The sequence below is a fragment of the Populus trichocarpa genome, chromosome 6 (genome assembly GCF_000002775.5).
Source record: "Populus trichocarpa isolate Nisqually-1 chromosome 6, P.trichocarpa_v4.1, whole genome shotgun sequence".
Lineage (NCBI taxonomy): Eukaryota > Viridiplantae > Streptophyta > Magnoliopsida > Malpighiales > Salicaceae > Populus > Populus trichocarpa.
In genome coordinates, this window is record NC_037290.2 from 26,923,489 (window position 1) to 26,951,086 (window position 27,598).

Here is a 27,598-nt window from a genome sequence, read left to right on the forward strand (position 1 = left end):
AGGATCTAATGCCTGCATAATCATGGAATATACCTGGTGAGGTTAATAGGTCCTTTGCTTAACTCTTACCTGTCACTACACCTGTCTGATAGATAGAGACCTGTATCTCTATCTAAGGTTACACTTGTTTGCCCTACTTATTCCTTCACATCCCCTCTTGGGTTGGGTTTATCCTCTCACACGTTTCTCTTGTCCCCTTGTTTTGTTGTGGAATCTGACCAGCCCTCTCTCCCTCTCTTTCTCAATTCTCAAACTCCCAACAAAGGATATCAGCAGAAATACCAAGGTACTTTTGCTCGCTGTGCTTTATTTCTTAAGGTAAAGCTTAAATTGTTAAAAATGGTGTAATAGATGAGCAGACTTCGGGTTTGTAGGCCATATGCATCAGAAATAAGACGTTTTAGTTGGTTTCTTCTACTTGAGTCCTGCTTTACGCTTATGGGAATCTTAGAAATCCCATCCGTGTCTAATTCTCATGATTTCAGCATCAAGAGTGTTTTATATTCCAATGATGCAATGATCCAAAAGGAATAATTTTGAGAAGCTTCTAGTGGTACGTTGAGGCACTTGATATCGTATTCTTAACATGAATATCCCTGATTTGTGACTCTACTGGTGGTTAAATGCTCTCCTTTTCCAATCTTTACTTGCCAAATTGTTGCCTCATGTATCCCATGTTGCTGCTCTTCCTGTGATGTTTGACAGAGGAAAAACAGAGAACCCAGAATTTATAAAAAATTCACTATTAATTCACACAATTCTAAAAAAAATAAATCATTACAATAACTGGCATGATCTAATCTTAAGCTGTCGTCTGCAAAATTGAGAGCAGAAGAGAGCAAAAAAGCTAGCCCTGTTCTAGGCCATAAACAAAACAATTGCCTTTACATGTGGCATGGATATAAAATGTGAATACAGATGAAAACTTACTAATAGATTCTTTTTGCAGTACCACCATTTTGACAAGTGGTCTTGCTGCACTTCCCATTAGGACAAATGCTTGCCAGGATTCTTATCAAGGCTTGGGGCATTTCAAAAAGTGATATTGAGCTCATCAAATGCAATTTTAGTCCTTTGATTGATGCATACCACTCACCCTTGGTAAAAAATCGTGGGTCCTTTAAAAGAAAAAAGAATGAGAATATGTGAAGCTGGTGGTTCTTGTTTCTTGATAGCCATCTTGCATGTGCATCCCTCTTCCTTGTTTAGTATACTTTCATATAACAGAACTTCATTAATGAAAATGGTCATTATAGCATATGCTATGCATGCTTAAATAGGATTATAATGTAAGAATATTTCAAAATCCTTGTTCATGCATAAGAATATTTTAAAATAGTCACAAAGTACTAAATTCCCTTGTGGAATTTGAAGCCTCCTATATTTTTTTAAATAGTGTTTAGTTGCTGGATTCTGTTGTGAATGACACTCTTCTGTGGTGCCATTTCACTTTCTTCATCAGCATCTCTCAAGGATAGCATATAAAAGAAGAAGAGAGGATTACCAACTTTTGCTTGTAGTATTATGGCAGGGCTTGATGGTCAAGCTAAATTTGTTGAGGGCAGTGACTTCGTGGCCATCTTATCATCTCAAGGGATAGATTATCTTTTATCTGGTGAAGGAAAGGTATTCCCTTAGAAGCTCTCTTTTTCTGCAATTTTCCCCCCCTCTAAAATCCCTTTTCCTTCTCTTATACTGCAGAGCTTTTATATTTTTATGTTTGATTACTGAAAGGTTTATGAAAGTGGAAAAACAAAATGAGAGTTTACTTAGCTGCTAAAAAGGAATTTTTCATTGTAATGAAATAACTAAAGTTCAAAATCTCGTTTTGATTTGAGTTTAGGTGCCCTTGTCATCATGTGATTGTAAGGTAATTTGCCTCTTCTTCTCGGCAAACTGGTGCAGGCCATGTAAAGCATTTGCTCCCCAGCTTGTGAAAATTTATAATAGCCTAAGAGGTACTGGTAAAAAACTAGAGATTGTCTTCATCTCCTTTGATCGCGATGAGGATGGATTCAAGGAACACTTCAAGTGTATGCCATGGCTTGCAGTCCCATTTGAAGTAAACTTGCATAGACATTTGAGTGACATCTATCATGTTAATCGCATTCCATCATGTATCTCGTTGGGTTCAGATGGAATATCAGTTGAAGAAGATATGATTGGATTGATAGAAGACTTTGGTGCTGAAGCATTTCCCTTCACCAGGGAAAGATTCGACGAACTGAGGTCTATCGATGATGCAAAGCGCCAGGGAGGAAAATTACAGCAACTTCTGGCACATGAAGGACGAAACTATGTTTTATCAGGAGATACTAGAAAGGTGATTTAATTTTATCCCTGATTTTACAAATGGCATGCCAGGCATAACTTTGACATTTTTTGACCTTTCTGCAGATATTTGTATCTGAACTTGTTGGCAAGACAATAGGCCTTTACTTTGGCGCACACTGGTGCCCTCCAAGCCGTGCCTTCACTACGCAACTTATCCAAAATTACAATGAGATCATAACCACTAATGATGGATGCTTTGAAATTATCTTAGTCTCTACAGACCGAGACCTTAAAGAATTTAATACCAACCTAAGTAACATGCCATGGCTTGCTATTCCATACGAGGACAGGACACGGCAAGACCTTTGCAGGATCTTTAACATTAAAGGGATTCCAGCTTTGGTCATTATTGGACAAGATGGGAAGATCATTAGAACAGATGGGAAAGCCATGATTTCCTTATATGGTGCTAAGGCTTTCCCATTTACAGAGTCAAGGATTACAGAGATCGAAGCAACTTTGAAGGAGGAAGGAGATGCATTACCTCGGCAAGTAAAAGATATAAAGCACCAACATGCTCTGAAGTTGGACATGGCAAAAGCATATGTATGTGACTGCTGCAACGGGCAAGGCAAGTTCTGGGCATTCTCTTGTGATGTGTGTGATTATGACCTTCATCCAGCATGTGTAGAAGAGGCATGCTCAGACTGTTTAATGAAAGTCCGCGATATTAATTTAACAGCCTAAATGTAATACTTGAATGAAGAATAAATTACCTTACCTCTCCAAGAAAACAAATTTTCTTGTCCATTTATTTAATGTAAGAAACTGATTTTGTGCAACAATTTAAGACTAGTGGATTAAGGAGTCAAAGGCCTCATATCTCTTACCCTATGCATGCCAATTAGGATAAAAGAACCAAAAATCTGATGGCACCTGAATGTCTGTGGTCAAGCACCAGAGAGAAATTTGTGGGGGGAGAGAATTTTGAGGATGGCTTGTATCGATCAAGTTAGTTAGAAGAGCAAAAAAACAAAAAAGTGAAAAAACAAAAGCCAGCCTAATTTAGGAAGACACAGATAGGATCGCTGAACTTGAGGGAAAAAGGATATTGCAGAACCACAAAGCGGTTAGGTTACCTTCCTTTCTCTCTGCCTCTAGAGAAAGGAAGCAATAATCAAAGAAAAGAAAAGCAAAAACATCCCATTTGCATTAAATTTTTGATATACGCACTGCATTCCTGAGTTTCCTGAAGAGAAACTTGAAGGTGATTAAAAGGCTCTCAGAAGCTTCTGATAAGATAGAAGAAGAGAAATCAATCTGTATAACGTTTCAAAAGTCCTGTTATTAATTGCAAGGATATAAATTAGTTTATAGAGAGATATGTGGATGCCAAGGTCTATGCCGGAGAAAAGGAATGGAGGAAATGGATTAATTGCAGTGGCAATAGACAAGGATAAAGGCAGCCAAATCGCCCTCAAATGGACTATTGACAATCTTTTGGTGAAAGGGCAGACTGTTATTCTCATCCATGTCAATCTCAAATCATCTTTATCTTCATATTATGCTTCCCCAAGTAAGGATTCAACCTCGTTATCCGTGCAGATTACAGATGCAAATTGAAAGTTGTCATGGATTCCATTTTGCAACTTGCTTTCATGATATTTTTCTGAAAGCATCATTTTAATTAACAAGAAATGCTATTTTCCTTAGAAGTTATGCATAAAAAAAGATGGAAAATTGGTAACAAATGAAATCAAATCATGGATTTTCATGCCGACGGAAAGAAGCCGTGCAAGAAGCAGTATAGCTTTGCAATGAATACATTTCTTTTAAAATAGTCTCACATAGGAGAAGTTTCTCAACATGTTCCTGATCATTTTTATTGCAGGGCTGAACCAAATTTCTGATTCCAATGGCACATCCAGTCCCGATTCCAAGGATTTGTTCCTTCCTTTCCGCTGTTTCTGCACACGTAAAGATGTGAGTGTTGAAGATGAAACCTTCATTTTCTTTCAATGCACACTCAATCTTGAAAAGCCTATCCTGCAAGAAACATTTACCTACATTATTATCAAGAGTACATGTATAGTTGCTCTAGAATTCTATATAAATTGGATTCACGAAGGACTTTTAAGAAAGCACACATTTTACATCATATTCCTAAGTCTTTAAACTTCTGTATTCAACTTTGACATCAGATTAACTGCAAGGATGTCGTACTGGAAGACACGGATGTCGCAAAAGCATTAACTGAATACGTTACCCAGACTGCAATTGAGACTTTGATTGTTGGTGCGTCGGCAAAAGGAGGCTTTCTTAGGTATGTACCTCTCTTGATAAATCACTAGCAGGAAAATTTATGTACCAGAACTTTTATATCTGATATAGAAGATGAGTGTTTAGAAGTTAGATTTCTGAAAATATTGCTATAAACGACACAATGCATCCATCTCAAATGCTGTGACAGACAAGATAGACTAGCGTCAGATGCTATGATAAATTGTTTTATATTTATAAATTAGTATGTTGAAATGTGATAGTAGGCATGTGAACATGGCTAACAAGCTTTGCATTAGCAGTCTGGATGAGTGTAAAGACTAATGATATTATGAGAGCATAAATTTATTCCAAATTCCTGAACTTCCAAAAAATTTCTTCCTAGAAGATTCAAAGCAGCAGATGTCGCAGGCAGCGTGTCAAAGGGGGCACCAGATTTTTGCACTGTATATGTTATAGCCAAAGGGAAGATACAATCCATGCGGGCTGCCTCCCGTTCTTCACCAGTTAACTCTTCATTGCATAACCAACTCAACCAAAACAGCACAACACCAGCTTCTATGGATGCACATACCCCCCGTACTCGTGTTAAAAGAGGTCAACGATTTTGTTTTTTACTTCTTTTCCTTTGTATTTATTTTCCATGATCTAAGTCAGCTCCCATTGATCATCTTGAATTACTGATGTATTTTCAATCAGTAGCTGAGAAGCCACCACTGGAGCTACCTCGAAAATCAGTTGGCGATACAGAATCCTTCAGGTAAGAGATGCTCAGTGCTCACCGTCATTGCTTTGTAAGAGGAACAATGAAACTCTGAAAACATATATTAACGACATAGCTAGTTTGCTAGTGAAGAAAAGGCCTGAAATGTTTTAGAACAATTCATCCGGACTCCTATCGATGACCCTGTGTCTTCTATAGTACCCAAATGAGAAAGCAGAAAATCTATCAGTCTCTTAAAGGACTAACTTGAGACATTTTGCAACTGAAAACAGGTCACCATTCACCAGGAGAGGTTTAACTGGAAAATCATATGGTGAACTCTCGGTTCCAGATACTGATATATCCTTTGTCAGCTCCGGCAGACCAAGCATTGATCGCATATTTCCAGCATTTTATGACAACACTGAAACAAGCCGCACCCCTCCACGGCTGTCAAACTTCTCTGACATTGACAGCAACTATAGCTTTGAATCACTGCATCATGGAAGGAAGTCACTGGATCAAGGTGGCTTTTCACCTGAATTATCAACCTTCTCAAATGAAAGTGACCAGATGCCATCAGCTGCGGTAAGAGCGTTTAGCCATTCATTTGAATATCAGAAATGTAGGACCTGCATTTTCTATAAACGAATAAGCTTATGTCTATAACACCAGAATCCTCAAATAGTGTAATATTAAATAAACACAGATCTAAACCTTGTTACCCTAGAAACAAACTAATCTGTGAAAAGTTCTAGTTGATCCTTGCAGATTAAAAAATGTTGCCCACCTTCCTGTAAAGCTGACAACGATTTCTAGTTTTCTCAAATGACAAGCAATCCACTATCTACATTACTGTTTGTGAGAGCTAACAATTACATTAAATATATAGATGAAATGCAAAAATTAACATGCGGTGCTGTAAAATCTCAGGATGATGTGGAGGCGGAAATGAGAAGGCTGAAGCTGGAGCTCAAGCAAACAATGGAAATGTACAGTTCCGCCTGCAGAGAAGCACTCACTGCAAAGCAAAAGGTACAAGAAATTGCATCTTCTTGTCATGTGGCCTTAAGAACCCCACAAAGTGTTCTGAGATAAACTTCTTTGCAGACAAGAGAGCTCCAGCGCTGGAAAATAGAAGAAGAGCAGAAATTGGAAGAAGCCCGACTAGCTGAGGAAGCTGCATTGGCAATTGCAGAAAAGGAAAAAGCCAAGTCCAAAGCAGCAATTGAGGCTGCAGAAGCAGCTCAGAGAATCGCTGAGCTGGAATCACAAAAAAGGATTAATGCAGAAATGAAAGCACGCAAAGAAGCAGAAGAGAAGAGAAAGGCCCTAGATGCTCTAGCAAATTCAGATGTCAGATACAGGAGATACTCAATCGAAGAAATTGAAGCTGCAACAGACTACTTTTCTCAGTCTCTTAAGATTGGAGAAGGGGGTTATGGTCCAGTATACAAGAGTTATCTGGACCACACACCCGTAGCAATTAAGGTTTTACGTCCAGACGCAGCTCAAGGAAGGTCGCAGTTTCAGCAAGAGGTATGTGGCCCAAAGAAAATTCTCTACAGATGCTTCAATATCTGAAACTTTCAAGCTCTTATTCTGAACCGTTTTCTTGAAGGAAAAATCAGTACAGTCACTTTTCAGAAAGAAATTTCTCAAAAAAAATTAATTTTAAATTCATTTAACAGCTTAGGAATGACCCATTGAATATCTTAACCCATTCGTGGTTTAGAACAAATCAACAGAAGTCCTTCTGAAACTATACCGACAACCTTCGAAAATTATCTTCAACTTCAGAGGCACAAAAGTTTTAGATTTTTGCTTAACCTGGTGAGAACTGGTTGCAGGTTGAGGTATTGTGCTGCATAAGGCACCCTAACATGGTTCTCCTCCTGGGAGCCTGCCCTGAGTATGGATGCTTAGTATATGAGTTTATGGCCAATGGAAGCTTAGAAGACCGTCTCTTTTGCAGAGGAAACTCTCCACCTTTGTCATGGCAGCTAAGGTTTCGAATTGCAGCTGAAATTGGCACCGGCTTGCTGTTCCTCCACCAAACTAAACCCGAGCCACTCGTACACCGTGATCTAAAACCTGCCAACATCTTGCTTGACCGCAACTTTGTGAGCAAGATCAGTGATGTAGGGTTGGCCAGGCTAGTCCCACCATCAGTTGCTGACAATGTGACTCAATACCGCATGACATCCACAGCTGGCACTTTCTGCTATATAGATCCTGAGTATCAGCAAACAGGCATGCTAGGCATAAAGTCAGATATATACTCTCTAGGGATCATGTTTCTACAAGTATTAACAGCGAAGCCGGCAATGGGACTGACCCACCATGTTGACAGGGCACTTGAAAAGGGCACTTTTGCTCAGATGCTGGATCCAGCAGTGCCTGATTGGCCAATTGAAGAGGCAACATTGTTTGGCAAGCTAGCACTCAAGTGTGCAGAGTTAAGGCGGAAAGACAGGCCTGATCTAGGCAAGGTTGTCCTGCCAGAACTTAAGAGAATGAGAGCATTTGCTGAAGAAAGTATGCACCACCACTCATTGTCATCAACTAGTCCAGTTGCACGCTCTCCAAAGTTTAGCCAAGTTTCAATGCAGCTAGTAAGCTCACTAGAATTAATTCTGCATGAAATTAAGCCACTAGATTAAGAGAAAAATTAACATTAACTAACGATTATTGTTTTTTGCAGAATGACCATCCTTCTTCAAGATCCGAAGTAAGCTCAAGAAGCCCTTCATCCCTTGCATGAAATGTAACCGAAAAGCAAGGACTCTAACAATAGAGGAAATTAATAACATGGGAGTAACTATTTTTGATACTGTGTAGATAATATAAACCAAGAAGAGGTCGTAACTATTTTTATTTTTTCTTATGTTTCAAATGCCATAAACTAGTGGTCCAAACTCTTCCAATTGCCAAGGAAGTGGCTAGCAAAGAGCTTAATTAAGTTTGTAGACTGTCATTACAATCTTTTTGCAGGACTCCTGTAATTCGATTTGCTGTAAAGGTACCCCTCATTGGTACGAACACAATGACATATCACAAGAAGATCAGTTCATCAAATTTGATTGGATGTAATGTAATCTACTTTCAGTAGAGCATGATTATGAGGTCTCTTGCTCCTCAGCTCCTTCTCCATGACCACAGCGGCTGCTCTAATTTCTGCAGGGACTTTCCTTTTGTTACTTGGCAGCTAGTCATTTGGACCTATTTTTGGTGAGTTTGGATCACTTTTGAGTTGTAGTAGTAGGCGGGCTTGGACTTGATTTATTCTTGCCAATCAATGTCCAAGCTTCCGCTTGAAGCTAAAAACTGTTCTGACTTTTTACATGAAAGAATATTTTTTTTAATGTTTTTTTTTATATAAATTTGATAGGTTAATGTTAAAAAATTAAAAAATATATATATTTTAAAGTGGGTGTGAAACTGTTTTGTTAAATCGTATTAAATTAATATTTTAATGTTTTTTTTATGGATTTGATTTGTTGATATTAAAAATAAAAAAATTATTTTAATATGTTTTTAAACAAAAAAAAAAACTATTTTGAAAAAAATCATACCCGAGCGTGGAAACGTGGATGATTGGATTAAGAAAGGATGATTTTATAAAATCAACTTAGTTGAATCATTTGATAATAACAAGTTAACGTATAGAATCTTAACTTGACTTCATTTTTGTTGTGAAAAACAGCAAGCAAGCAAGCAACTATCGATGAATATTATAATAGAAAAGAAACTAAGAAAAATATAAAATCGGCAATAGGTAATGAATATTATAAAGAAAAGAAACTAAAAAGAATAGTAATTTAGTAATGTATCTAGATCCATACGAGTTTTAATTTAGTAATGTAGCAAAAAAATCCTAACTTCTAAGAAGCATTAATAATTTTTTTTAATACCACCTTTCCACTCTAATTTGCTCGAAACGCTCCTCTCCACTCCGATACTTAACTATGAGCTGCTGCGAACTACAACAATTTTACACGTATCTAGTTTCTTCCTAGAGAGGAAAGTACATTTACGCGCACACACACTACTCTTTCATTTAACCACAAGGCGCTTCTTCTCAGCAAGATTTATTCATTCATTCCTTGTGAGTTACATAAACAAGAGGGCCTTACTATTCTATTAACGAAAAAGCGAGGGAGGTCACCCACAGCATGAGTTTAAGGCAACGATCACAACTCTTGACAAGGTTTGCCGAACGATTGATCAGAGTAAAATAAACTCAATCCAAGAGATGGGCATCGTTTTCAAAATGCCCCTTTCAAATTACATGTTACACGATATAACACAGATAAAGGTAATTAAAGACTTAGTTTAGAGAACTCCATGACTCAAAGAAGAAAAGATACCCACAAAAGAAAATCATCCAAAAATAGCCCTACAATTAACGGTAATACATGAGCTGCTGAGCTGCTGCCAAACTGTTAGGATATCCATCATACAGAGCTTGGGACCCACTGGAGCTCAAGCCCATTGAAGCTGCAGATAGGCCATGCTGTCCGGTCAGCTGTACAAGAGCTTGGCCTGAAAGGCCAGATGCAGCTGCCTGGCTTAAGGCAAGTTGGCGCTGATAGGCCAACAAATCAGCTGCAGAGTAGCCTTGGTTTATACCAGTTGATGGAGCGATCTGATATGGTTGAGCTGGAGGTGGCAATGGATTTGAAGCTGTTCCAGGAGGGGTTGGCTTGCTACCCCATGAGCACTGCACAATACAGCACCAATGTTGACATGATAGGAACTAATAGGCAAAAGAAAAAGAAAACCCGTCAAGTAATATCATGTCTGACCTTCATGGGCTTTCCACAAACTATCTTTCCATTGCCCATTTGAATGGCGAAGGCTGCTTCTTCATGAGTGTTGTATCTAACAAATCCAAAACCTTTATCTCTCTGGACACGCACCTCCTCAATTACTCCAGCCCCAAGGGCATGAAAATTACCATGCAGCTCAGCTTGAGTAACCTGATCGAACAGACCAAATTGTCAACCAGAAAGTACAGAGCCGAGGAGCCAACATCTAACTCACTTCCATTCAGGACTTAAACGAAAAGGAAAGAGAGAGAGAGAGAGAGAGAGAGAGATAGAGACCAAAAGAAGTTAAAGAAAATTCCACAGGAAACCAATAATTCTCAAAACCAGAACTTCCTAAAACACTTTTTATAATTTGAGAATGTCTTGACAATGATATAATAGTCCCTATAGCACCATAAAAAGTTTCTGTTAGCTTAAGAAACGCGATATTGGAGATCAAAGTTTCCTCTTCCAAGATAACAAAAAAGGGTTCAGCCTAAACATGTAGAAAGCAGTACAATAAATATATTCCTTTATTCATCATCCAGTTACCACATGAGAAAGATTGCCGACATAGACAGTGGTATATGCAGGATTGTTTTCAGGAGCCTCCTCATTAGTGTTTTCCTGACTTCCTGCTTACCGAGAAACAAAAGCAAAACTCTGTCAGCATTCAACTCTCCAAGCACACATTTACAAAAGATATCTATTTTAATAACTCAATACTAAGGAAATAGCTCAACTCAAATTCAGAACTCTTGAGTGGAAAAATTGAATTCAATACTGATTGTAGCTGAAGAAAATTATGCCAAAAAGAAGATCAAAGAGAACTTATGATAAGCCAAACTGAATGCAATAATGAAAAAAAAAACAGAAAAAACACTTCAGTCTACTTCATGAAAGCAGGGACTGGCTAAACACTTTAGGAACTTGAAAGGAGCTAGTCACCTATCTATGCATGCTTGTTAAGTAGCAAATAGCTATGAACCATGAGTGCTGATATGAAATACAGAAATAATACAGTTCTTAATTATTAAAGTCATTTGCCATTATCTCAAGTGAAATCAGATTGAATCCCTTTCATACTTGATACAGAAAGGACCGAAGGAGAGAGAGAAATAACTCCATCTAGGAACTACCTAAGGCTCAAAGACCTTCTAGATCAAGCAAAGAAATGTTATTTTACATAATCCGGGCTGAATTACAAGAAAATGGTACCTGAAGATCCATTAGTAAGAACAACTGCATTTTGGTTATCACTGTTTTGCTTATCTTCATTGGAACCAACACCTTTAGTTGCCCAATTGCATCTTATCTGCCTGTTTCCAAGCCATTTACCTATAGTTCAGAATGAGACTCGTCAAAATTCTGCACTTATCGTTCCCAGATGACTCAGAATAGCAAAACCAAGCAACCAAGGATGAAAGTTATATGCCTGACCAGTTAAGTCATTAATAGCACTTTGTGCCTCCTGCGGATCAGAATTACAGTAAATTAGTTTATGGCTGAAGCAAATTCTTAAGAAATTTCAGTTAACATCCAAATGGCAAAATCACAACATAAGAGTATCCATGCCACCGGATGTCGAAGTCATTCTTCAATTTGTTCTTGGAAAACCAATCAGTATTTAATAAGAAAAACATTGCAAATGGATTTATCAAAAAATAAAAAGAAAGAATTTCACTATGGATCTTTATATCTCCAAATAAACTAGAAAAGTACAAGCATTCTAGAAGAGGTCCTCAATATCTCAATGTCCAAGCAAAACATTGTTAACCATAAAATCTTCAATTCCTAAACAAGTTAATACATTGTGTAACAACAAGTTCATAAAGTATAAAATGAATTAAGCAATAAATCCACAACCCTGAAACCTCATTTTGGAATCACATCAGAAATAGATGGCAATAAAGGATAACTGCAAATCTAGTTCATTTCAGTTCACTTTCTTGGGCTTTTGTTGAATTGAATAACGAGTTTGATTCAGCAGCTACTGATAACTGGAAACAGTACCTGCTGATTACGGAATGAAACAAAGCCATATCCTTTTGAGCGTCCAGTTTTGTGATCCCACATGACCCTTGCATCACTGCAAATGACACACGTTATGAAAACAAACATAAGGTTTTTGGAACAAAAACAACAGCCTGGTGTTTTTACACAGCCAAAGAGGATCTTAAGACATGAGTAACATAAGAGAGATGGTAGCAGTCTGCTTTAACATGCCAACCAAGATTGTTAACATCAATCAAAGAGAACCATTTGTTGTTACAAATACTTTTGGAGTTTTAGACAAAATCGCAAGAGCACAGTGTGATTTAGCCATTTACATTTCAATGACAGCTTCCTTTCCCACATGAGTGATTCGTGTTTTGTTTCTCAACAGTGTCCTTAAGTGTTTTAGGATCATGAAATATGTCCCCGGCACTGCATTTAACAACTTTTTAAATGGACAGGCATAATCGGGTATGCATAAAAGTGTCACAAACAGCAAAAGAGTATCATTACCTTCGCCTAATTGTTTTATAGTATTAACACATTTGAAGGTATTGCTTAAAGAATAATACACAAAAAAGTGCAAAATGCCAAATTACAAAATACTTTGTTTGCACTTGACCCAACCCATTACAAATACAGGATAACAAGAAACAGAAAGCAAGGAACTTACGAGCAACTAGGAAAGACTGAGAAGCACGCATATAAAGTTGCATCAGTAACCTCTGGACTCAAATCACCAACAAATATGTGGAAATGCCCTGACAAGATGAAAGGATAACCCATCAAAAACCATGAACAAGCAAGGGGCATTGAAAAACAGCTGAAAAAATGAAACTGAAAGTAACCTGATGTGTCCTCTCTTTGGCCGCTGGCATATGCCCAATTCACTTTAAGCGCCTCACCGTAACTGGAAAGTATATTAATAAAGTATAAAAACATAAAATCAATGACATCCAAAAATGAAAAATGAGTTTACACAGAAAACAAGGTAGCACTTACAACTAAGTAAAAATTAAATAGAGTTGTATAGCCTATTTGCAAACCTCAATTACTCAATACAAGACATGCAATCAAATTACTAATTCTACCAATTCTGAAGTGAGGGCTTAGTCCAGAAGAGAATGCTTGAAATTAGGAGGATCAGTGGCACAAAGTATACTATTTACAAAGATTTTCTCACATTTGTTTTAGATTGTCAAGTGAATGAATCAATTAGGCTACAGGTACAAAAACGACCAAGTATAATTACGGAGATATGAAAACTTACAGTTGGCGTCCATGCAATGTCATTATTGCAAGTGCTGCAGATGATCGGTCATGGTAGTCCACAAAACCGTATGATGACTGCAATTAGCGCAAACCATCAAACATGTGCAGGTAGCATTATGGAAAAGAATATAAGACAAAGAAAACAGATAAGACCAGCACAAAACCATCCTAAAGAAACACCACATATAGAAATACAAGTGAATAGTCATCCTCAGACTTTCATGATAAAGTTTCGTTTTTCCGAGCTCAAATACTATTAGGCAATGCAGAACACTAAAATCATCCTAAAGTCAAGAACTTGAAGAAAAATGTCGGAGAATCAATGGTTAAAAAGCAAAGGGGAGTTGAGTTGAGCATAGCAGTAATGAAAGAAAGAAAGAAAGAAAGGGACCTTATCCTTCCTGATGAGTTTGCATCCAGCAAGAGGGCCGGCAGTGGCGAAAACTTCAGCAAGAAGTTTGTCAGTGACGTTGACATGAATATTTCCAACATAACTATAGGAAGGAAAGACACAGAATTAGTACTAGAAATTACAAAGGTAAAATAAGAGCATGCAAATATCTTTGTATGATTTTCACCATAAATAAATAAAAAGATAAAAGCTTTAGCTTTAGGAAGGGAAGGGAGATTAGGTTAAAAAGAAAATACGAGAAAAGGAAGGGGCTTTACACGCTGCGACAAGAAGAAGAATCAAAACCAGGAGGCAGATTCCCACCAGGGATGGGCTCCATCTGCAATACAATACAATACAATATAATTATTATATGGGAAAATGGGAATCCAAAACAATAAAATTTTATTTCAATCGTATAATTAATGAATGGATTAAAAAAAAAAAGGTGATTGAAGCGGAAAAGAAGCCTCAAAACAAATAAAGATTGAAAATTTAAGAAAAAGAGAGAGGGAGGGGGAGAGGGACCTGGGACATGGCAGCGGCGACGAGGGCGGGATGGTGATGCTGATGATACATGTGATGGTGTTGCTATTATTTTGTTGAAGCAATGCTTGTTGATGCTCTCTCACCACCACCACGATGACGATTGATCGCCAACAACTCTCTCTCTCTAACCCTTCTTTGTTGTTTGGGTCTTGGTTACTCGGGTTATGTCCCTGAACGCTTTCAGCTTCAGCTACGATAAAATAACAACCGGTAATAATTATTTATTTATTTATTAATTAATCTCACTACTACATACTTATTGCTACTATAAGTTTTTTTTTGCTAATTTAATTAATTTTTAAATGATATTATTTATGTAATAAGATCAAATTTCGGAGATTATCAATATTGTATTTGCATGCAACATTCCTTCTAGTCTACAAATCTATCTTCAACACATCATCATGCCATGGCATACCAAATATTGTTTGCTTTCCTTTCAAGTAATTTTTTTTTTGTTTTCCTTTTACTTTCATTTAATAATCTGGTCAGGTTGAACTCGTTAAAACAAAAATAATTTTCATTGTTAATATCAAGAATTATTTGTTGTATTTTTTTAAAAAATTAATTTTTTTAATTTTAAATTATTTTTTTGTATTTCATATCGTTTTAATATCATTTTAATATAATAATATCAAAAATAAATTTTTAAAAATAAAAAATAAATAATTTTAATTTATTTCTAAATAAAAAATATTTTAAAAAACAGCAATTACTAAAATATAAAAAAATCTTCTAGTAGCCCTTTCAGCAATGCAATGCAAATCATCCTCATTTAAAAACATAATTTTTAAGAAACACACATGTAACCAATTTTTAAAAGGTATAATAATAATTATTTTTAAAAATATCTTTTATTTGAAAATATATTAAAATAATATTTTTTATTTTTTAAAAAATATTTTTAACATTAATATATCATAACAATTTAAAAATATAAAAAAAATTTAACAAAAAAATAAATTCAAAATTTATCTTACCCTCGTTTGGAAGGCAATGCCAAACGGGTATAGAGCTTTTTATAGCGTTTGTTATGCTCATCTCGACAAGGCAAAAGGAGGGTAATGGCCAGTCTCTGTGAAATGGGCAACCTTACCAGACTGTCTTTAAAAAAACCTTACAAGAAATTCAATTGTTACCTTACAACAAAATTGTTTATTCTTGCACTATTATACAATTTTTTTTAAAAAAATAAAAGTCTCTCCATGCTCGTACAGGAGCTAAAACCCTTCTCAGTAGACCAATTCTTTCTTCTGTTGTAACTCTTTTAAGTTAGTGTTCTTCAACAGATTGATTGATTATGTCAATGTATGAACCAAAAATGATTCAATGTATTTTTACTATTTACCCTCCACTCTACATGGCCTCAACAGCTTCTTCTACTTTCGGCTTGCTCTTCGGCCTGCCAGAATGACTTACATTTTTACCTGATAAAAGCTCCAATGCTTTCTCCATTGTAATCTTCTCCGGCTTCAAGTTCTGCATATGTTTCAAATCACACCCCAAACATGATTAGTTATATGAAGATACTAGAACTATTAGTTGCTTCACAGATTCATCAAGGGGAGATTTGTAAAGATATACTATGTAGTGCGATAACAGAAAGGGTCTTGGGTTAACAATCGATTGTGTTTGATGTTCATCATTCACTTCATGCATAAAACTACTGTTTTATAGCATCCTTTCCAAATAACACCAACAATCCCCCTCTTCACTGTGATCATGAGCAGTGAAGTAACATGAAACTATAATGACTCACAAAAATGATAAGTTGCATCTAATAAATAATGATCTAGTAATAATGTTAGACAACATTGATGAGGAATGATTCTCGAAAAAAATAAATAGTTGAGTAATGAGGCTAGATTGTAGAAATATCTCAGCATCACTGCTGAATTCAACACAAAGAAATGCTAAACAAGACATACCTTGGGAACAGAAGCCATTGTACGACGATGTTTAACTGTGTATCCCCCCTTTCCGAGCTTTATCATCACAGGATACCCATCCTTTGGATGGTCACCCTAGCAAAAAGGAAACATAATTGAGTGAAACAATAGCTAGAGGTAAAGGAAAGATAAATTTGTAGAGAGATTTATGAGCATACCAATGTCAGAGGGTAGCGTAACAAGTTGAGAGCAACTTCATGAGTAATAGCACCCACATCCTTTATCTAAGAAGAAAAAAATTTGGTCCATTTAATAATTGTTTGCAAATTGCAATTGACAGCATGGCACCAAGTGCATTTCCAAGAACACATTGTATCCATCCAAAGAGAAACTAGCAGGACAACAAAAAAGGCGGGAGTACAAAATCTCAAAGAATAAAACATGCCAATAATGACTAAAATGTGCTGGTGGGCAGAGGAGCATGGCAGCTGACACCTCTAGATTTGCCACAAGGAAAACGAGCCAAGAAATGGACAATGTATACATAACATTGCATCATCATAAATGGAATCAGAAAGCAAAATGAGCTTCCAAAACAATTGCATGTATCACGCAAGTAAATCTATACATACATGAGAAACAGAAGATCTTTTAGGAGCGTAACCCTTCCTGTCTTCTCCAAGCTGTACATAGTATCCATAAGGACCATTCTTCAAAAGAACCTACAACAAAATATAAGGGCACACATTTCTTGTCAACTTAAATGAAATAACAAACAAAATCAAGGCATACCAATTGCACTGGTTAGTGGAAGCAGTACTCTGATGCAAAGAGCTAGTTTTTTAAGGAAAACCTTTTCATTGGAAGTCGGATGAACACCAAGCAGTTTTGGTTCATCAACACTAGAACTTTGAGGAGTTTCTTCTTTCTCATCATCACCATATAACGTCTTTGCAATGTACCTATCACATTGATCAGCAAAACTCAACTATTTGCTACCAAAAAAAGGAAAGAGGGGGTGTTCTCAGAAAAGTAAATCTACTGTCATAATTAAGAGAACCTTTTAACAAACTGAAAGAACAAAAAGAAATACTAGGTTATCATCAAGTGTTTAAATATCAGAAATTAGTGAACAGAAAAAAAACTAGACAGATATGCCTTGGAGCGAGCTTCTATATCTTTTGCCACTTATTTACTTCAGCATATAACAGAAAAAGAAAATTTAATTAATAAATTAAACTGAAGAACTCATTCTAGAAATATGTGAATGTGAGGGTACGCAAAAGGCAGACCATACTCACTTGCAGTTTGGGTGTTGATCGCATCCAATAAAATAGCCTGCACCAAACCTACTTACTTTGAATATCAAAGTGCCCTCCATACAACTGAAACAAATCCAAAGAAAGATTGGAGTCAGATCACTTGTCAGAATGATGATTATCAAAATGAGACATGTCACAGAATACAAAGTTAGGATTAAACAAAACCCATTTCATCACCCATTAACAAATGAAATAGCAGCATATACTACCTTGGGCATGTTCTGCTTTTATCAGGGAGTGAACCAAACAAAAAGCGGTCATATGTTCTCTCCAACATCTTCTCCACCTGGAAACAAATTTAAAAAGTGAGAATAATTATTGAAATTCACACTAGTAATATGAAGAAAAAAAATTAAAGTCTCAGGGGCAATGTATTTGGAACCTTCAACAAAGACATAACTGTACCTGGTGAATATGGACACTTTCAGTACGGCTACAATACAACTGAAATCGTGTCCAGTAATCTTTTAGAAGGCCTTTCCAATCAGTTAAGCCAGCAGAAACATTGTCAAGCTGCAGGTAAGATGGACAAAAAAGAAATTAATAACCGCCATACAGATTGAAATAAGTAAGAAACGGAGTGCTACCATTGAAATTGGTGAAAACAGAATAAAAAGAGAGAGAAAACTAATAAATCATGATTACAAATAGTAGAAGCAAATGGATTATACTTTTGAAGAAAAATCTATAATATCATTTTTAAACAGGACTAGCATCTGAAAAAGTATAGAGATTTGAATGCAAATTAATTAAATCACCTCAGTCTCCATATCAGCAGTAAAGCTGTAGTCCGTGACCTCAGTAAAATGGTGAGAGAGAAATGCTGACACCTGAAAAGCCCAAAACAAATGGATACTAAGAGAAACTTTCTTAAATACCAGCTTATCTCATAGCACAGTACACAGTGCGAGCATAGATTTCAAGCAGGACAAGAACGGAACCTCAATGAACAATCATAAATAGGTGATACACTTGTATTATTTTTTATGAATAGTGGAAACTGTAACTTTTGCTACTTGCGCTACATTTTATTTATTTATTTATTAGGAGGGTTGCTTAAAATGTAGGGGTTCATGTCTCTGTGATTGTTTGAGCTGCGAATTTTTTATAGCTGAGCGGTAATTACTGAGGTGCGTGAATTGAAATCCAAATCAATCTTAGCAAGACACTCTTTGACAAAAGAATAAGCAAAATAAGCTAAAAAAGTTCATCCACCTATTTGCCATCTTTTGTAGCTTAATTCATCGTTTTGGATCCATTGTAGATTCCTTCTTTCAAAATATATAAATTAACATAACAAAAACATTATCAGACAATAAGGTAATTGAAAGAATGCTAAATGCAAGGTAATTCAGAAAGAGGTTGGAGCGTACCATGCGACCACGAAATTCTGGATGCAGTACACGGTTTTTTACAGTCACATAGTTCCTATCCTGGCATCATGTATAAATCAGATGTTAATAGACGACTGCATAAAACAGAATACTAAAAAACAGAGCAGAACAAGATTTTGTGACAGATGCAATGCCCAAAGATATCAGCATTGCAAGTTTACTGTATTTTTACCTCATGCAAAACCAACTGAATGATAGATATGCAGCACAAAGTAGGATTATACTTTCCTTATGTTCTTTGATTTAAATTTTTAAGCCAACTCGAAGATTGTTGGTTCATGTGGCTCAAAATGAGTCCTTGTTTAGCCATTATTAACAAATAACAAACCTACTTTGAAAATCCTTACCCTTTCCCATTAAAAATAAGCCTTATCTACCACAAAAATGCCTCAATCTCAGACATTAGCCCTCTGGTTTCACCTTTTTTGAGATCCTAAATCTGCCTTCTCTTAAAGGGAAAAAATAAAACCTAAATATCCTTCACAATCTGCTGCCCGTAAGAAATCCACTTGATGCTCAATTGTAATTAACTGAACTAATCATCCATCCAAACTAGAGAGGGTTCGGCTACATGGATTTCGCCCTCCATTCAGTTTGATTATGGAAGCAAAGCTTTTTGTGAGCAATTACACTAGATCATTACTTATTACTACAGCCATCATCATATTTGGACATTCCTTATTACAACAGAAAACAAAGAGGCAAAAACTCCTAAACAAATCAATTACCTTTAAGACTTTCAGTGTGCTTGCATATGTTGAAGGTCTTCCAATGCCAAGTTCCTCGAGCTTCTTAACCTTTTACAAGAAGGAAAAAATAAGGATAAGAAAGGTTTTTAAGAGTTGGAAAACCTTGTGAGAAATTAAATGGGCCCTCCTCCCAGTGCATGCAGATAGGTACATGCAGTGGAAAAAAGATCATATTGTATCATTTACACTATTCATCTTCTCTAAAAATTAGTATACAGAAAGCACTAGAAACTCCCCTTTACCATATACCTTGGCTTTACCTCATAACAACACAATTCTGCTTCTCTGTGTTAAGATATGCATATTTCTCTAAAGAAAACTATGACATGATTTGCCTAAGTAAGTGCCATGGTAACATTCTTATGGAAGCATGCACTTGATCAGATACATCATTCCTAGCTTCTCTCCATGCTGCTTTAATTAGATAACACCAATGACATTTAGAAATGTTGTATAAATTTTATTAGAGAGGAACAGTAAGTTTACAGAGATGGAGGAAGGGAATTCCTCAAAAGCGGAAAGAGATCTGATAAAAACAACTAAGAGCAAAACTTGTCTATTAGATTTAGGAATAGCACAGATTTCAAACACTTGTCCATGGAAAAAATGAATTTAACTTGGAAAAGCAGGCTTCTTGAACTGGATCACATAGTACTCTGTCCCTCTGCTAGGGAGAGGTCATGAGTTTGAGCAGCAAGAAAGCGGAGTTAAGGGGAACCAAATGCCTGAAGAAATTTGTCTAATAATGCATTTAGTATAATTAGAAATGTACCAGTGATCCCTCAGAGTAGCGTGGCGGAGGCTCAGTAAAGTGCTGTTTCATATCTGCTTCACCAAGATACAATGAATCTCCTGTCTACAAACATTTGAGTTAGAGAAAGCACACTCCACAGAACAACTAGAGAGATGCTATTAAGTGATTGTTTACAAAATTTTGGAAACATGATAGAAATAGGCATGATGATGGAGTGTTACTTTTCCATTTCAAAGAATCTGGGAAATATTCATATCATGACAAGAATTGTCATATCAGGGAAATATCGGTCAAGAGCTAAGATTCAAAGTTCGATATCTATTTTCTTGAATGCAAGTAATAAATAGCCTACATGACAAACACTACCTTAAGTGAATCAAGAATTCCAAAAGCCTCTTGACGATTGAGTGCATCACTTTCCTTATATCTTACAGCTCCAGCCTCAACATCCTAGAACACACATAATCATGCAACGAGTTGTCAAATCAAACCAATTCCCATTATAATCACATGCCATTCAACATTAAGGGAGAAAAACAAATGAAACCATTTACACAGTATTGATGGACATTCTAAGTGGAACAGTTTTATACCTCATAAACTGCCTGATATCCAGGAAACTCAACTCTTGAGCATGAAGATCTAAAAACAATGGACTTTCCAGCATTCCCAATGTCAACTTGCACCTAGTTAGATTGAAGAAGTGTCAAGCGGAGACAATTAATGTCAATTGTATAGTGGACAAACAAGGTAATCTATCATAACAATTTACGTGCTCACCTGCTCAATAGTAACAGGTTCCATCTGGCATGCAACTGTCCGAGACCAGATTAGTGTGTATAGCTTCAAGGAATCTTCATCAAGTACTCCAACAAGCATTGCTAGATGTCAACAAGAAATATTCTAAAGATTATTTAGCTGTATGAAAAGATTGGAGAAAAGGGGCATATTTACATCACAAATTCAAAAAAAATCATGAATACATCATGCAGATTGAAAAGTTTTTGATTTACATGGTAAAAGATGAATATTGGTGGGTCTGATTGCTTCATGGGCCTCTTGAGCATTCTTCACCTTCCTAAAATACTTGCGTGGACCCTTCGATGCGAAATCTTGCCCATATCTTTTTTTTTTGTGTGTGCAACAAAAAAGATGACAGCATTAGAAGTTGCATTCAAGAAAACATGGAACAGATGCAAATCAATGATAGATCAATGAAAAAGAGAAAAGCACAAAATCTAGATGATTTTTCTCAAATGGAGTGTACGGAATAAAGATTTAGATGCACCAAAGCCACTAATAAAGATTTGCAAGCAAGAGAAGCACCTAATTTACCACCCCCTCCAACCTCCTCAGTCTGGCCATGCAAGAAAAGGTAACAACAATGGCAAGAGAAATAATCTAAAATTTGGAAAACCAAGAAACTACATGAAAGAGCCCCTCTAGTGGAAAGTAAAAAAGATCAATAGATGTTATGACTCTTCCTTAAGAAACCATATTGTGCTTCGAGCTCAGAAAGCTTTGCTCCATCCGACACTATTCTATTCCTATCTTCCCAAATACAAAGAGCACTGATATATGTCATCTTTCTTCTTACATTCTTACAAAGGACATCTAAAACTAGCACATGCCTTGATTGCCAAGAGAGAAGTGAAATATGGATCTTAGCACCCAGGATTTAAAAATTACCAAATGATGAAGACCAGTTCAAACCTTTCACAAAGTTTCAGTAACGTCTAAGTTGGGGCAATCAAAAGATAATAAGCTGAGCTAAAGCAACTTGCAAGTAATATAGCAATAAAAGATGTTTTATCCTTGAAAAATGAAGATTCTACAGTGAGCGATGTCACGAAGAGGAAAGGAGGAATATGAGACAAACATATAAGGCATCCCTAATATTAAAAATCCAATAAATGCAGTGAAGAAATCCCATACAAGTCACCTTTCAATGATCAAGGAACGTATGTTTCCAACAGCTTCATCCGAAATCTAGGAAGGGGAAAAAAGCAATTTAGCAAAAGGAAAGACTAAATGCAACAGAAACATTAAACATGGAGCCATGACCCAGTCACCATCAGTTACTTGCAGAACACAAGACAAACATCAACTGATTGGGCATTCCAGGGAATAAAAAAACAGCGAAATTGATACTCACATGCAGTCCATCTGTCCTGAGGTAAGTTATCAACCCAGTTGCCTTCCCATCTGATAACTGAACCCCTTCATAAAGCTTCTGTGCGACCTGCATTTTGATGCATTATTTACAATGTCAAAACAAAAGATGAAATTGAACTAAACAAGGAAAAAATTATGAGGTAAGCTTGAAGCTCACTGTAAGGTCAAGCTAGTGGACAAATAAGAAACAACACAGAATGATGAAAATGTGAAGACAGTTTAGTCTTGTCTTTAAGTCATGCTATTGGTATCTTCTAGCCAAAGACAAGAAATAATTAATTTACAAGTGGTTTCCTGTTTTTTCATTCATAATCCATGTGGCATGTAGGCTCAATAACCATGCCCATTTCCATACAGCAAAGCTTTACCACAGAGTACCAACAAGACAGAATAAAATTGTCAGCCATGTGGGTGCCACATGGATTTTGCAATACAGGGCCATAGAAATGATGTAGCAATCATTTTTCCAATTAGAAAGGTGCACCAATCAGTTTTGCTGATGTAGTATAATATATGCCCAACAGCACCCATTCAGATATTGATATAAGATACACACACTTGCATACATTATATTTGCAGACAGATAGATGACAGAATAACCAAAATCCACTAAGCCAAGACGGCATGCTTGCTAAAGGAACTCAAAATCACTAAATCATCTGAGATAAGTAATCCGATAGAGTTTTCACTTTCACTATTTTAAGAGTTCTGCAGAGCTTTTGCACTCCATAACAAAGTATTATATGTGGTGATATCAGGCATGAGGTGCTATAATGGGAATAAATTAAAAAAAAAAATCAACAATTAAGGTGCTGGTACAGTTAAATATACAATGCAGAACAAGAACACAGTAACAAATTTGAAAACAAACAGCTTCATAATGGAAAAAAATAAACAAATTAAAGTAAAAAATATCATAATATAGCTAGTCCTAAATATCAACAACGTATATAAAAAGAAAATTCCAGTCTTTATCAAGCTAAAACATCTAGCATGTTGGCACCTCGAATTGAAGAGCGAAAGTAGAATTATTATGTATTATTCCTCATCATCCTGATAACAATATGCTATATGATACAGATATTAGTTGATGAATAAATTATGATTAAGGTAGTCACAGAAAATTGAGAGTGCCTCACAAAAATATAATCATCAGGCAATAGAACACAAAGTTAGTCAAACATATCTACTATAATAAGTATTTAGAGAGTGATAAAAAAATAAAAAAAATAAAAAAATTACTCTAACAGTGTTAATAAAAATGAAAATTGAATGCACAAATCCCCCCAAACCTTCATCGTGTATGATGTGGCAAAATCTAATTTGTTTGCAGCATCCTGTTGAAGTGTTGATGTTATATACGGAGTGGGAGGATTTCTATGTGTTTTGGTTTTTTTAGAGCCAACAACTTGAAAGTCAGCAGAATTAATCTTCTGTTCCATATCCTTTGCCTCTGTGTCAGAACTAATTGAGAATTGATTCAACTTTTTGGAATCAAAATGGGTCAAGTGTGCATTCACTAAAGAATCTTGCTCCTGTTTCTTCAACTTAGCACCAATAGTCCAATACTCCTGCGAATTGAATTCATCAATTTCCATTTCCCTGTCACATAAAAGTGATAATGCAGCTGATTGAACTCGCCCAGCTGACTGGCAACCTGGTAATTTCCTCCACAACAATGGTGAGATGTTGAACCCAATCAAATAATCAAGAGCACGTCGAGCAAGGTAAGCATGAACTAAGTTTACGTCAATTCCTCTTGGTGCTTGCAAAGCATTTTTTATGGATGTCTCTGTTATTTCATGAAAGACAACTCTTGCTACCGTAAGATCTTGGCGTAAGGCATCCTGTTGTTGCAACATCTCAACAATATGCCAAGCAATAGCCTCTCCTTCACGATCAGGATCTGATGCAAGGATAAGAATTTTTGCTCTGAGGAACAAGGCAAAAAGGTTGAGAGAATTTAGACAAATCTAACAGAAGAAAAGGAAGCAATACATGACAATTCACAGCAGACTACGCTACTAGCAGTCCAAAACTCATTTGTATAACTTAATTGTAACTGTGGAAATTACAAGAAGGAGCACCCCTTACTTGCTATGTCAGAGCTCAGGGTGATAAAAGTATATAATTTTGATAACACATTCTATATTCCTATAACCACCACCATTCAGAGGAAGCTGGTGAAAGGGATACAAATCATACCCGCTTAGTGCAACCTTAATGCTATTAAGATGAGTCCAGGCAGCAGAAGGAACCTCCCACACAATACTAAAATCATCATCAGGTCGGACAGATCCAGACCTTGCAGCCAAGTCCCTTACATGACCATAGCTAGGCAAAACTTCATACATATCACCAAGATACCCCTGAATCACCTTGGCCTTTGTTACAGATTCAACCACCACAACACATTTCCCTGCTGAAGGATATAGTGACTTCAGTTTCCCTTGTGCAAAAGGTTGCAATTTGCCTATCTTTTGGGGTTTCTGTTTCTCTGCTGATCCATTAACTGCCTTTTTAGTTGTTCTCTTTATACTAGAGTTACCGTTTTTCTTGTTGGACTGTTGTTTTGTTGAACCATTGGGCATTTCCTCAGTTGCTTTTTTCTGAAAAAAAAACAGTGTTAGTAAGCATATTGCAAGTTGATAGAGAACTAATTTTTCTGATTCAACTACCAATTATCCTAACCTGTGAAGCTCGTGCAGCAACCTGGCCACTTTTGCTAGGAAGAGACTTCTTTAATTGGGAAGTCGTTGTCATAGATTTTGCCCCAGCAGCTTTTTCTGAAACAGCAGTGAAAGAAGCTTCTCCCTTGTTTTTCTTGCTTTTGGATTCCTTCTTCTCTGTTTCATTAACTTTGGATTTTTTGTTTCTCGTTCTTGAAACTGCTGAACCCAGCTTTGCATCTCCAACAGCTGTTTCGGTTGAAGTAACAGCATCAACATCTTTAGAAGCCGAGATACGAGAGTTTGTGTTAGTTTCATCTTTATCATGAGCAGCACCCGATGCCTTTGGCTTTTTCCAATGTTTACTAAATCCACCCACATTTTGATTCTTATTATTTGACCCTCTTGAGGCTGTTGAAAAAAGCCTCTTAGCAAATACACCACTTTCAAGAGAAGTCAGTGTATTACCATTGTTAAAAGACCAATAATTTAAAAGGCTCCCAGGGCTTAAGTGGGAATTAATGGCCGAAGACATGGACATGGACCCTCCATTGGTGAGACTCTGAGAATGGTTGATGGAGATAATGAAAGAGAGTCTATCTTTTTTTAATTTAATCTGTGAGCATTGCATGTAATTACGACAAGTAGTACCAATTGGCAAGTGAGATGCTGGATAATTCTGAAAAGTCCGACATTGTAACTGCAAACATCAATTTAAGAAAAAAAACAAGGACATGAGTTAATGTGAAGATAGCGTCTTTATCACTGTACTATGCTATGCAGAGAACAGAAAGCTATAAAAAAATAAATTCGTTGACAAAATATTCAAAAAATCAATTTTTATTTAATGAGAGGGTATCAATAATCATAGCTACGAGAGTAAAACTGGAAAAATTAAATTGAAACTAGAAGAAGAGAAACGGAACGAACCTTAGCCATGAGAGGACGAAAATGGAAAACTGTAGCAGATGAAGAAGTAGAGAGTGATAAAAAGCTCTTCATCTCCCTCATTCTATTCCTTCATTTCAATTGCTCTTTCGTCACTAATGTTTCAAGCTTTCCTCCTCAATTTCTCCTCTTTTTTTTTTCCTTTTGCAGGGACTTTGTTTTCTGCTGGCTAGAGGCTGGCTGGCTGGCGGTGAAAGAGAAAGAAACCGCAGCGTTTTCTGGGTTTTGTAGACATCCACAGAGGCTGAGGTCCAGGGTTTTGTAAAGGTTTTTTTAATTATTTATATTTTTCCTTGAAAAAATCATAAAATTCGGTCCGGCTAAATTGTAACGGGTCGAGTCAAAATTAGTGGTAATGGCCAAGCCCAACACGCAATACACTCTATTTGACCCGCATGTTGATTGTAAATTTTTTTAAAAAAATCTGGGTATGCAAGATTTTTTCTAAAAAGAAAATTTAAAGTATAAATTAAAAAGTTAATGTAGCTAACCAATTAAACTGGTGATTATTTATGTAAATAAATTAAAAAATATCGTTAACAATAACTAGAGAAAAAACTAGAGAAAATAAAAAATAAATGTAGGCTAAGATATTTAATATTGTAGAATGTATCATTTACTCGATTGTATTTAATGAATTTATTTATGAAAATTAATTTATAACAAAAATTGATATACGTATAAAGTTTATTGAATAAAATAAAAGGAAAAAATTGAAAATTGCACATATTAAATTGTAAAAAAATAAATATTTTTTATTTTTTAAAATAAGTTTAATATATATAAAATAAAAAATATATATAGATGAATCATACTAACATAATAAAAAATCCAAACACACTTAATATAATAATAATAAAAATTATTATGTCAAAAAAGTTAAATAAACCAAAAAATCACATAAAAGTTGTATTAATCAAATCATATATGCAAAAAAATATTTTTAAAAACATATAAAAAAAGAAGTAATTAAAAAAAAGACAAGAAAAAAAAAATAAGACCATGCATTGTGGGTCTGGTAAGCCAGGCCTAACGTCTAACCCATAAAAAAATGGCCTATAAGTATAGGCCCATATATGCAAGGTTTTTTTTTCTGAAATGCATCATCTGCTTTATTCTTTATCAAAAAAATAAACGATGTGTCATCTATTTTCAACCAATTTTTTACCTAAAATACCTAGGAAACACCTTTAAAACCTTATTTAACCAATTCATGGCCTTTGAAAACTCAAAAAACAACCCCAAAAATCATAATCAACCTAAAACCCAAAAATTTCAGAGTTCATATATGTTTTTCCAGGTGTTTTAAATGTAACAAAAAATACTCGATCTTAACTCCTTTTATTATATAGAACAATTTGACAAGAAAATCAATCGTTTTAAAGGTCAGAATCATCACCAACAATGATTTTTTTAAGTTAGA

The 27,598-nt window shown here is 35.9% G+C and overlaps 4 protein-coding genes and 1 long non-coding RNA gene across 9 annotated transcripts; 2 read left to right on the top strand and 3 right to left on the bottom strand.

Annotated features, from left to right (window-relative positions):
* Positions 1 to 80: 80 nt before the first annotated feature.
* LOC18100795 (probable nucleoredoxin 3) lies at positions 81 to 3,154 on the top strand. 3 transcript variants are annotated; one of them, XM_024602548.2, is made up of 5 exons: positions 81 to 286; positions 950 to 1,101; positions 1,463 to 1,626; positions 1,844 to 2,323; positions 2,398 to 3,154. In XM_024602548.2, exons 3-5 carry the CDS (start codon positions 1,525 to 1,527, stop codon positions 3,019 to 3,021), a joined length of 1,206 nt encoding a protein of 401 aa, XP_024458316.2. In that variant the 5' UTR covers positions 81 to 286; positions 950 to 1,101; positions 1,463 to 1,524; the 3' UTR covers positions 3,022 to 3,154. The 3 variants fall into 3 exon arrangements, with proteins under 3 accessions (XP_024458316.2, XP_024458315.2, XP_006382207.2); XM_024602547.2 differs by lacking the exon at positions 950 to 1,101 and having other exon boundaries at positions 81 to 318; XM_006382145.3 differs by lacking the exon at positions 950 to 1,101.
* A 118-nt stretch (positions 3,155 to 3,272) lies between these two features.
* Positions 3,273 to 8,622, top strand: LOC18100796 (U-box domain-containing protein 35). Of its 2 annotated transcripts, none has more exons than XM_024602545.2 (10): positions 3,273 to 3,850; positions 4,166 to 4,257; positions 4,476 to 4,597; positions 4,943 to 5,151; positions 5,254 to 5,314; positions 5,551 to 5,845; positions 6,191 to 6,292; positions 6,368 to 6,796; positions 7,108 to 7,872; positions 7,962 to 8,622. In XM_024602545.2, the coding sequence occupies exons 1-10, from the start codon at positions 3,658 to 3,660 to the stop codon at positions 8,019 to 8,021; spliced, it is 2,328 nt and encodes a 775-aa protein (XP_024458313.1). In that variant the 5' UTR covers positions 3,273 to 3,657; the 3' UTR covers positions 8,022 to 8,622. The 2 variants fall into 2 exon arrangements, with proteins under 2 accessions (XP_024458313.1, XP_024458314.1); XM_024602546.2 differs by having other exon boundaries at positions 3,278 to 3,850; positions 5,257 to 5,314.
* On the bottom strand, positions 4,086 to 7,191 carry LOC127905477 (uncharacterized). Its single transcript, XR_008059536.1, has 2 exons — positions 7,088 to 7,191; positions 4,086 to 5,889 (listed from the first exon to the last, which is right to left on the bottom strand). It is a non-coding gene; the product is annotated as an uncharacterized LOC127905477 (long non-coding RNA).
* An 846-nt stretch (positions 8,623 to 9,468) lies between the features above and the next one.
* On the bottom strand, positions 9,469 to 14,462 carry LOC18100797 (RNA-binding protein 208). Of its 2 annotated transcripts, none has more exons than XM_006382147.3 (12): positions 14,255 to 14,462; positions 14,005 to 14,066; positions 13,727 to 13,829; positions 13,334 to 13,410; positions 12,912 to 12,973; positions 12,737 to 12,824; positions 12,082 to 12,157; positions 11,509 to 11,539; positions 11,287 to 11,406; positions 10,621 to 10,706; positions 10,066 to 10,239; positions 9,469 to 9,980 (listed from the first exon to the last, which is right to left on the bottom strand). In XM_006382147.3, exons 1-12 carry the CDS (start codon positions 14,303 to 14,305, stop codon positions 9,663 to 9,665), a joined length of 1,248 nt encoding a protein of 415 aa, XP_006382209.1. In that variant the 5' UTR covers positions 14,306 to 14,462; the 3' UTR covers positions 9,469 to 9,662. The 2 variants fall into 2 exon arrangements, with proteins under 2 accessions (XP_006382209.1, XP_006382210.1); XM_006382148.3 differs by having other exon boundaries at positions 10,621 to 10,703; positions 14,255 to 14,461.
* An 889-nt stretch (positions 14,463 to 15,351) lies between these two features.
* LOC18100798 (uncharacterized) lies at positions 15,352 to 26,435 on the bottom strand. The gene is made up of 22 exons (XM_006382149.3): positions 26,158 to 26,435; positions 25,250 to 25,927; positions 24,764 to 25,167; positions 23,851 to 24,490; positions 22,539 to 22,625; positions 22,326 to 22,372; positions 21,397 to 21,506; positions 21,164 to 21,264; positions 20,977 to 21,069; positions 20,750 to 20,833; positions 20,402 to 20,485; positions 19,609 to 19,677; positions 18,860 to 18,919; positions 18,245 to 18,316; positions 17,892 to 17,999; positions 17,696 to 17,772; positions 17,466 to 17,549; positions 17,018 to 17,126; positions 16,797 to 16,886; positions 16,383 to 16,448; positions 16,204 to 16,299; positions 15,352 to 15,754 (listed from the first exon to the last, which is right to left on the bottom strand). The coding sequence occupies exons 1-22, from the start codon at positions 26,236 to 26,238 to the stop codon at positions 15,632 to 15,634; spliced, it is 3,363 nt and encodes a 1,120-aa protein (XP_006382211.1). The 5' UTR covers positions 26,239 to 26,435; the 3' UTR covers positions 15,352 to 15,631.
* Between the last annotated feature and the right edge of the window lie 1,163 nt (positions 26,436 to 27,598).